The sequence below is a fragment of the Leptonotus elevatus genome, chromosome 19 (genome assembly GCF_054856555.1).
Source record: "Leptonotus elevatus isolate MCC_2025b chromosome 19, RoL_Lele_1.0, whole genome shotgun sequence".
Lineage (NCBI taxonomy): Eukaryota > Metazoa > Chordata > Actinopteri > Syngnathiformes > Syngnathidae > Leptonotus > Leptonotus elevatus.
Window position 1 is genome coordinate 51,470 of NC_141257.1, and position 10,480 is coordinate 61,949.

Here is a 10,480-nt window from a genome sequence, read left to right on the forward strand (position 1 = left end):
GCCGTTCCCTTGCAAGGTTCACGCACTTGACGTTCCCTCATCAACAAGAAATACAAGCAAGGGAACCATTTCAAAGTTTTAATAGTTCCGTTTGAAATATCAAAGGAGAAAACATCAAACAATCATGCAGCTGAGAAAACACCACAATTCCAAGAACGCCAACAATAAATAGCCGAGGTACCAAAAGTGGGAACACAAAATAAAAAAAATAAAAATACTGATGGGTCATTAGCATAACGTCAAGGATCCTTTTTCATGACGGCATTTGCGTGACGTCTTGTTGCTCGAGCACGAGGATCCACGCCGGTTCAAATGTTGGGAGGCGAGGACAGCTTCCCACGCAAATGCATCCATCGCGCCCCCGCCCCCCCGCGGCATCAAGGCTAAAGTGCGCTTTTTGCTGCAAGGGTCCCAGGAGAACAACAGAATTAGTCACACTTCCAGAGGGGGAGGAGCCATCAACACAAGGAAGCGGGTCTGTGACATGAATTTGCCGGCTGCGTGCCGTCACTCCCGGCGCGACGCGGCAGCACGAACGGATTGTCAACAAACACTACTTGTCGGCAGCGCATTGACCGGCAGTTCATTCGTGTGTAAGAACGTGCGTGTTGTCGAGCGGCACCGGCAGTGACGTCACGCAGCCGGCAAATTCGGCCTTCGGAGGACCCGGCTTGCGAATTTGGACACAAGCTCGCAACGGATCCCCCCTGCCGCTAGCGATGTTAACGGACTAGTCGTGACGGCCCGGCTGCAGTCCCCAGCGTTGTCACGTTAGCCTTTAGCCCGTTAGCATAGTTGAAGCAGCTCGTCGTCGCTGCTCTCCGTCTTGCCTCCGCCCTCCAGACACGTGTCGGGAATCTGAGCCGTGTGAACTTTGCCGCAGTGTTCGCAAGGTCCGTCCCAGCCCGCCCGCGCGCCGCTCACGCCCTGATGCCGCGGCGGTGACGGGCGCGTGGGCCGCGGGTCCAGGAGCGGCTGGCGAACGTCGCCAAATGACGAGGACGAATCCGAATCCGGGATCAAAAGCTCCACATCTTCGTCTTCGTCTGCGCTCCCTCGCCGCTCGCTAGACTCCGCCCCGCCCCTTCCTGTATCGAGCTGGCGTAGCGGACTGTGGTTGGTCCAAGTCTGGTTATGCTGGCCGCGACCGCTTGTCATCAGGTTCCTGGCCAGGCGCTGCAGATTCTGGGTCAGGCGGTGCAGGGTGGACGCGCGCGGCGCTCGGAGCTGGGACGGCTCGCCGTGACGCTCCCTGTCCGGATTGGCCGTTTCCACGGTGACCGGGCCAGCCGGGGACACGGCCTGGCCGGCACCGTTTGGGACCCGGCTGGGGCCGGGCGGCGGGTTTGTGGGGGTGGCGGAGGCCGTCGACGACACGGGGGCCTCCACTGAAGTGGCGGGCGGAGTCTTTTGGGGCAGGGGTGCGACGGGGCCGCCCACCGCCCCGGCGCCACGCTCCCGCCCCCTCTCGCTTTCCGTGTCAGTGTCATCCGAGTCCGGCGACAGCAGGTCTGAAGTGGAACCGGCGGCGCCGCCGCTGTCCTCCATGTCGGCCGAGACCAGAGCCAAAGACCCCGACTGGCGAGAGCGGGAGAAGTTGAAGAGGCTGCGCCACAGGTTGCCGTGACGGCCGGCAGACGGGAGGCGAAGCGAGGTAAAGCCCAGCTGAGAACGCACCGCCAGACGCAGGTTCTCCAGAACCGAAGCCTGAAGGCGGGAACCAACAACAACAAGTCACCATGCTGGCACAACACGCCGCCCTCTACGACAAGCGCAGATTGCCGTCACCCAAAAAGAAACATTTCCACGACTTTCTTGTCACACGCACCAAAGTGGGCCAAGACGTGTTCTCGGCATCTGAACCAGATCTCGTGAGCAAGCAGTGAACAGCAGCGGCAATCATTTGGTGATCGAACCCTCCCCCCCTTCCCAATTGCAAGCTGAATGCTGTGTCGAGCAGGGAGGCAACTTGGATTGAACCCACGATCTCCCGCTCCAACACTGAGCCGGTGTCAATTCATGACCGACTTGTACCTTGACTTCCTGGCAGGAAGCACTTCCAAATACGGGCACGCTGTCAACCGGGGCACCGCGGCCTTTGCCTTTCACGTGGAGCGAGCGCACTTCAGTCAGTCAGGTTGGCCCCTCCTCCATGCTCCTTGCAAGTGTCTTCATTTTGGATTTAAGCCTTTGAGTCACGTTCAGTGGACGGCTCAACGTGCAATGCGGACGTACCAGGGACGCACCAACGCCATTGCTTGCTCCACCCCCCCCCCCTCCCCCCATGGACCAAAGTGGAATAACTTGCTCAAGTGGGACAACCCAAACTACGAAAACACAGTCCTTACCTGACTGCCGGAGCATACCGGGAAATCCTCCACAGGCGGAATCAAACCCTGAGCAATCAGCTGGCCGTAGGAGGGCGGGGCTTCCCTCCTCAGCAGCTCCGCCTCCACCCTGGACAAGTGCGTCTCGAAGGACCTACGGCAAGCGGAGGGAGCGCCGGCTGACGGAGCGTGTCGGTGCTTGCCGTGTGTGACATCGCCGGCGTTTGCTCACCTGCGTTCAAACATGCGCAGCGAGTACAGCTTGCAGGTGCAGCCCAGCGCGATGACCAGCAGCAGGCCGCACACCAGGCTGCCGATGACGGCGGCCGTGATCACCCTGGTGGGAACCACCACGGGACAACTTTCCTCGTCGCTGCCGTCGCCGCAGTCGTCCTGGGCGTCGCACACCCACGACTCAAACACGCAACGGTTGTTCTGCGGACACGGCAGATGGCAACGTTTGCCGTCGTTGGCGGCGGGTGCCGGCGTAGCGCGCGCGCTTGACACACGTGTGGGCTCGCAAACCTTGCAGTGGAAGTTTCCGGGCTGACAGAACAAGCAGTTCTTCTCGTCGGAGCCGTTGGGGCAGCGGTTCTGGTAGTTGCAGCGGTCCGAGCGAGGGTAGCAGGCTCCGTTTCGGGAACAGGGGAACTCGTCCTCCTGGCACGCCGAGCAGTTGGACTCGTCGCGGCCGTTGGGGCAGTGCCAGTAGCCGTCGCAGCGCTGCTGCTCCGTGTAGCAGCCCCAGTTGGCCCCGCAAGGAAGTTCCCACGGCAGGCAGAAGCCCTCCACCTGACGACCACAAACATTGGCGCCATAAAGGGCGTGTCGCGGGCAAGGCGTGGCCACGCCGGCCCAGCCGGCAGAACCTGGTAGGTGACGTTGAAGCCCCTGGCGGCGTTGATCTTGTCGGCGTAGAAATGGACTCGCAGCTGTCCGGAAGACGACACCACGGCCACCGGCGCCCTGGAGTCGAAGGCCGTCAGGACCCTGAGAAGCCGGCGGGGGTTCTCCTCCAGGCCGTCGTACACCTTCACGTAGTCCCCGTAGCCCGTTCCGTCCAGCTTGAAATCCGCAAAGCGCAGGATGACCTGCGGCACAAAGGCCAGACGTTAGCCGGAGCCGGAGTCGGAGCCGGAGCCGGGTGCGCTCGCTTTCCGTCCGCCCGCCGGTCGGTACCTTCCTGTGATCGCCGGTGTCGATCAGCCAGGTGCAGTTGCTCCCCGGAGGGTAAAAGTCCGGATAGTTTGGCGAGCTGAAGGAGCCGTAGAAGTTCCGCAAGCGTTCCCCGCACGTCGGGACTTCGCAGTCGATCTCGTCGCCCAGATCCTGAAAGAAGCGGGAGGTCAAAGGCGAAGGCCGCGACCTCATGAAGGTGAAGTCAAAGTGGCTCTGACCTGGCAGTCGATGCTGCCGTCACAACGCAGGCTGTGAGGCAAGCAGGTGTAGATGCGCGTGTAGCGCGACAAGCACGGGAACTGGTTGAGGCTGCAGGGCTGGAAGGAGAACGGCGCGTCGGCGCACTGGCGCTCGTCGGAGTTGTCGCCGCACTCGTCCATGGAGTTGCAACGCCACCAGTCGGGAACGCACTTGCCGTTGGAGCAGTGGAACTGGTCCACGTCGCAGCTGGAAACATCTGGCTTGCCTGTCGCCACACGCGCACACGTCTGAGCGCAGCAGAACCCGGACTTGCCATTCGCCGGCTGACCAACAGGCCAATTGCGCATGACGACGTTCAGGGCAATTATTGCACCGGCAACTTCTGCTATTTGCACCCGGCCGAAACAAATTTGAGTGCCAATTTGCGCTCACAATTAACGCGGACAACAATTGTCAACATTCTCACTCGCAAACACAAAAGTGCCACCCAAAAAAGAAACAAAACCTCACAAGCTTTTCAGACGCATCAAAACATCACCATGACCCGAACGCAGAGTTTCTCAATGAGTTGTTGTCACGCCGCGTACCAAATCTTTGTACTGGGTGACTTCCAAAAACAAGATGGCGGCCGAGTCCACGTGCACCCGCCAAGCTCACCTGTGACGTAGGACAGCCGGAAGCCTTTCCCCGTCAGAGCGTCGTCGGAGCGGAAGTGGATCCAGACGTGGTCCTGCGACGAGAGGTAGGGAGACGGCAGAGACGAGCCGCACACTCGCAGCCCGTCCAGGTTCTTGTAGCTGCTGATGGACACCCAGTCCGACGAGCAGCGATGCGATCCCTGCAGCTCAAAGTCCTGAAAGCTGCGGACGGCGAATGACAAAGTTCCAGCGAGCCGTCGTCAGGCGCCGGCGAGCGAGCGAGCGAGCGAGGCCACGGCGTACCTGATGGTGACCCTGTCTCCGGGTCGGCCTCGGATGTTCCAGCTGCAGTTGAGGCGGGCCGGGTACTGGAAGGGCCAACCGGGACTGGCGATGACCCCGCTGGATGCTCGGAGGAGCTCCGACGAGTCGCCGCACGCTGAAAGGGACACCGGGTGAGGACGGGATCCGGTGGCCCGGGTTTGGCGCTCATCAGACCACTCACCGTCAGAAATCCCCGACACCAAAACGTTTGGGTTCCTCTGAGAAGCGGCCGCGCATCCTGCACAAACGCAGCAGTTAGATGCCATCTGGGATGCCAGATGTGCTCATTTGCCAATCATTTGCCAATCATTTGCCAATCATTTGCCAATCATTTGCCAATCATTTGCCAATCATTTGCCATATTGATACTAAGGTCAACATTGCTTCCATAGGAAGGAATGACAAGTGTTTCCCACTCTTGCAAAAAATGAACCATAAATACAATGGCGGCGGTGTTGGCTTGAAGCGAACTCACCTGCTAAGAGAAGCAAGAAGACACCTGGGACGGTCATGTCCATGACGACGTGTCCAAGGTCACAAAAATGAGCACAATGAGCTTAGCAGCAGTCGATGGTGATGCTGGCGAGGCGAAGCGAAGCTAAAATAAGCTAAGCTAAGCTAAGGAGGAAACAAAGGGGCTCGGCTTGGCTCGCTCACTTTAGCTAGCCCGACGAAGCAGGACGCTCCCCCATTTCTGTCGATCGACGTTGTCGAATTGGGACATTTTGGTGTCTTCCGGCCTGAGACGAGTCGCGAGCGAGCGAGCTAGCGAGCTAGCTTCACTTGCTAACGCTGCCTGTCGGCGACGACGCTTGTACACAAAGCTCACTGAGGCCGATTAGCATCGCATGCTAACGCGGCTAAGCACTCGCTCGTCCACGACAACGTTGACGCGGAGGCCCAACAGGACCGGAGCAGTTTGTCGGAACACGACGAGCGTCCGTTGTTACCACGACAGCCGCTCGCAGATGCGCTTTTGTTGCCGGCAATCGCTGTTTGTTCGACCACAAACAAGACACGCCTCCCATGTGACGTCACAATACGCACGCGACAGGAAAACGCGAAAACCTAAAAAATAAAGTACAAAATTAAATAAAATTAAAAAATATTACGATCATGTTTCACGTTTGAAAGCGTTTTACATTATCACATTAAAACGTAACTTTCACACTAAGCAATACAAATCGAAGCATATATACATATATATATATATTTGTCTAATAGATACATAGATGTTTAAAAAAGTTTGACATAAAAAAAATACAATAAAAAAAAAAAGGTTACACGTACTTAAAAAAAAATCTTTATTGAACATGTGAGATTATAACTCTCAGAAAAACCTAAGAAACCAGGGTTTTTGTTTTTTTTTACTTTTTAAATAAGAGCATAGAGCCACAGTTCTCATCGCTTTCTTGTTGATAGACCTTAATATATTATTAAGGTTTTATTTGGTTTCCATTTCAAAAAATTAAAAAACACGATTTTGAATGACTAACTTTGGATTTGTGTATATGCAATTTTGCCCAAAATAATTGTCAAGTTCATAAGAAAATTGTTCTTATGGACAATGGCAGAATAGGCGGACCAGTGTTTCAGGGGACATTTCACACATTGAGCAATCAACACAATTAGATTACAACTCTGTGAAAGGAAGGAAGTTCTCCGCTCATTGGAAGCATTGAACTTTGGATGGTTGTCCTTTGATTTGCGAGGATTCTTTTCAAAATGTGACATCACACGTCTCAAGTGTCATTTTGACAGCTTCTGAGGAAGGCGGCAGTCGACGCCCAAACGAGTCAAGGTCAAACAAAAAAACTTTTCTGCTCTTGAAAAAGACAAAACCAAAATGACTGACATTCTGCCTGGTTTGTATGCTGGCCACATGCAAAGGCAATACAAGACGCCGTTTGTTTTCAACGTGTTGCGTTGCGCAAATACCGGAAATGCTCGCAATGGTCCAGAACAAACGTATTGACAAAACTATTAATACACATACAAAGAAAAAGAAGAAGCAGTGTGCTTTGAAAGGGATACTTGACTCTTTTGGCCTTTTTCAGCAATACAAAGTTATTTTTAATTGACGTTACTTGATCTTCATGATGTCATTTGAACAATGTGAAACAGACACATTTGATTTGAATAAATGTATCAAGTGCATCAAAGCACATTTAGCAATAGCATCCAAAGACACGCACGCACACGCACACACACGCACTACGGCAACGGCGGCGCTGTCAAATCTTGGGTGTAGCGCCGCAGGAAGCGGTCCAAAGTAAACACCTGTCCCCATCCGCGGGTGGGCTCCATGCAGATGAAGTCATCCAGGTTCATGTGAGAGTCTGCGGACGGAGAAAGCGACATCAGTCTGAGGTCACGGAGAGGTCGCCAGCTCGGCGCCCGTCCTCTACACATGAACTTTGACCTGCGGTGGAGATTGGCGGGTAGGGCGGGGGGGGCGTCTTCCAGGACCCGTCGGCGTTCCTCATGTGTGAACGGTCCGAGGCGAAGTTCAACAGGAAGCAGTCGGCAGGGACCACGCGCAACTTCCTGTGCGATGTTGACAAGTGTCGTCAAGGAGAGTTCCTCCCCAAAGTCCGAAACGTGCACAGCTGGAGCTCGACTGTCCACTGCTGCAAATGAGCACCGTTTACACTTACGAGTCCTTGCTCGGCCAATTTGATTTTGTTTTTGTTGTTTAATTCCAAAATTGGGAGTTACAAGCGAGCTTGGGATATGCCGCCGCTCAAGTGACGATGGCGCAAACGTGTTGCTGTGATGCCCCGGCCTGTGGGCAAGGAGAGCTGCAGTGGCCCGTGCGGTTTCAGTCACTTACTGAACAGGACAAAGCACACAAACGCAACATGACAACATGAAGCGGCGTATGGTAACCGTGGCAACAAAGTGCCACTCATGGCGTCACTCACTAAGCCACGCCCCTTACAGGAACACATCAACACTTCCTATTTGACATTTGTCCCTGATCCTAAATAAAGTGTTTTGGGGCGGGGCCGTAATGGATGAAAAGCACTTCAAGTCATCTGAATGAGTCCAAAAGATCTTTGCAAGTCAAGTGTGGGCGTGGCTAACCTGTGATGGGCGTGGCTAACCTGCGATGGGCGTGGCTAACCTGTGGTAGGCGCACTGGATGCTGCGCTCGCTGCGCAGGGCGTGCGCGGCGTAAAGCTTCAGGCTGCAGGGAAACGGCAGGACCGAGTCCAGGTCGTAGACGGCGGCCTCGGACCCAGGCCGCACGTGAAGCAGAAGCACGTGATAATCCTGCATAGGCGTCACGCCAGTACACGTGACATGTCAAACGCGTCTGTCAGGTCCTGACTAACATCCACAGGTGGCCACTTCATCCCGTTAATCGTCAATTCCCACCTTTGGCCAAATAGGCCCGGCAAAAATCAAATAGACGCGATGAGAGGGTCCGTCTTGTATTTTTTTCCAGGTTTGACGTCATTATGCCTTCGGCGAACGGCGGCCGTCGTCATGGGCCGGAAGTGACGATTAACACCACAAGTGGCCACCCATCAGCAGGTCAGGTCAGCCGGCACCGACGACCTACCCAAATGACGGGCTGCTCTCCGCGCGCTGACTTCTGCTTCCACAGAGGAACCTGAAGCACATTTCAACTTGCGCAAGTCAGAAGACTGTCGCCAAGATGTCGGCCACGCGAGACAATCATCTCACCGTTCTGTTGTCGTTGGAGATGAACACCGCCGAGAGTTCGTCGAGGGGCGCGTTCCTCTCTCGACGCACCGACTCGCAAAGTTTCCACACATTTTCTTCGCTGCGAACACACAATGACAACCAAATGGTTGACATTTGTTTCCAGGCAACATCATGTCGAGTCGTAGCAATGAGTCTCTTGATTTTGCTGCCAAGTGCAGTCGTCTTACGTCCCAAGCAAACGCTATGAGAACGATCGCTAAACCCTCGCGTCATACAGTATGCGTCACAAATGGCGAAGAACATTCAAAGGAGCTGCAAAAGGAAGTAGCCATTAGACTCGCGCGTCTTGATGACATGTCGGCGAACAAAGGTTCTTGTTGTTTACCAGTAACAGCTGCTGTACGCGCAGTCGTCCTGCCGCGGCGTGATTCTGCCCTCCGTCATTTTAGCACAAGTGAGCATCTGCCGCCACACGAAGAGACTAACAAAGCTCGCTGCAAGGAGACGTGAAGCCGCCGGCGGCCATCTTACGTTGTCACTCGCTAAGCCCGCCTAACTTGAATAGCGACATTCCCTGTGTCCAAATTCACAAAAAAAATAAAAACCCCGATGTGAAATATAAACCTTCACAACATTGTGACAATATAGTCCGAATGGTGGATGCAAACGCTGAAGCGCTGAAGTTCGCTATTTGAGAGGCTCTCGTGACTCCACACGTGTAAAACTCGCACTGACGAGAACTGTGTTTTCGGCGGGGGTGGGGTGGAATCACCAAAGTTGTCAGAACAGTGGCTACGTAAGATGGCTGCCCTTTGGCTTCAGCTGCGAGGATCCCATTGACAGTCCTTTCATATATATAAATCTTTGTCTTCCGAGCCCAAACCGATCATCCTTCAACTTAAAAGCATTCACCCATGCCACTTTTGCGCAATACAGTAACAAATGCACGTCCGTATTGCTTTAAATGTGGATAACGAATGACAATTTCAAGTATAATTGGGATTAAAAAGACTCTCTCTCTCTCTAAGAAGTGCAGAGGATGAAAAAGCTTTTAAGTTGAAGAGTCGTCTGACGGAAATACTTCTTCTTTTTCTAAACAACAACTCTTCAATCTGTGAACAGCTACGTATACATTTTGTATACGGTCCGGGACCGTATACTTTTTAGCCATTTGTTTTTCATTCTTAAAAGGGGAAGCGATCCGATTTCCATTTTGTTTTTGTTTTGTTGTATGTAAACAAATAACGGGAAAGGAGTCGTCTCCCGTTTTGATAATAATAATAATAATGAATGATGAATTTAACCGTGTCTCTTTTGGTGATTGGATATTACGTTTGGAAAAACGACTCATTATTTGATTTGATTTTACAATAGAAATGTCAATTGAAATACAGCTGCTTAATTTTCTCGTTTGTTGTCTGGAACGAGTAAGGAAAAGTCTAATAACAGTTTGACTTTCAATTTTTATTTCTAAAACGAAAATCACATATAGCACGAGACATTCATTCGAAAAACGTCTCCTGTATTTGTTTCGCGTTCCTGGAAATTTGACCGACAGCATTTCTCAAACTGTCCAGGAGATGGCGACACTGGCGTCTGAAGCAAAGCCGTATATGGCTCTGGTCTGAAGACGGTTCGTAGTGTTCTGTAATGATACGAAAACATCCTCAATTGTCCAAGCGCTAAGTACACACTTGGGGAAAAAGAACAAGTGTAGGTACCCCTTCGTTAAAGAAAGAAAGAGAGCAGTACATTTTAAAAAAGTATGAATGAATAAACCTCAATGAAAATTAACTAATGGAAATCTGACATTGCTTTTCGCTTTTTTTTTATTTTTTAAAGGGCACAAGTATTTTAATTGAATTATGATATATTTTCACGCGTGTCGTGTTTAGGCTGGAGGTGGGTGACAGAACACTTCAGACGTCCCGCTGTCGCCATCTCCTGGTCAGTTTGGGAAATGCTGTCGGTGTTGACTTCCGGGAACAAAAACAAATGCGGTACCGGTTAACGAGCTCGTCTTTCGACGTGTCTCGTGCTGTATATTCCATTGGTTTAAGAAATAACAACGGAACATTTGTTCGACTTTTCCTTACTCGTTCGAGACAACAAACGAGAAAATGCAGCTGTATTACA

The 10,480-nt window shown here is 52.8% G+C and overlaps 2 protein-coding genes across 4 annotated transcripts; both read right to left on the bottom strand.

Moving 5' to 3' along the window:
* Positions 1-64: 64 nt before the first annotated feature.
* lrp12 (low density lipoprotein receptor-related protein 12) lies at positions 65-5,701 on the bottom strand. The gene is made up of 11 exons (XM_086062320.1): positions 5,145-5,701; positions 4,851-4,907; positions 4,649-4,784; positions 4,365-4,567; positions 3,725-3,972; positions 3,507-3,656; positions 3,197-3,418; positions 2,853-3,119; positions 2,560-2,762; positions 2,349-2,481; positions 65-1,707 (listed from the first exon to the last, which is right to left on the bottom strand). The coding sequence occupies exons 1-11, from the start codon at positions 5,185-5,187 to the stop codon at positions 787-789; spliced, it is 2,583 nt and encodes an 860-aa protein (XP_085918446.1). The 5' UTR covers positions 5,188-5,701; the 3' UTR covers positions 65-786.
* A 255-nt stretch (positions 5,702-5,956) lies between these two features.
* ntaq1 (N-terminal glutamine amidase 1) lies at positions 5,957-9,115 on the bottom strand. 3 transcript variants are annotated; one of them, XM_086063198.1, is made up of 6 exons: positions 8,730-9,115; positions 8,363-8,656; positions 8,238-8,288; positions 7,797-7,945; positions 7,092-7,216; positions 5,957-7,008 (listed from the first exon to the last, which is right to left on the bottom strand). In XM_086063198.1, the coding sequence occupies exons 2-6, from the start codon at positions 8,645-8,647 to the stop codon at positions 6,884-6,886; spliced, it is 735 nt and encodes a 244-aa protein (XP_085919324.1). In that variant the 5' UTR covers positions 8,648-8,656; positions 8,730-9,115; the 3' UTR covers positions 5,957-6,883. The 3 variants fall into 3 exon arrangements, 2 of the variants coding, with proteins under 2 accessions (XP_085919324.1, XP_085919325.1); XM_086063199.1 differs by having other exon boundaries at positions 8,363-8,462; positions 8,730-9,112; XR_015091380.1 differs by lacking the exon at positions 5,957-7,008 and having other exon boundaries at positions 7,327-7,945.
* Between the last annotated feature and the right edge of the window lie 1,365 nt (positions 9,116-10,480).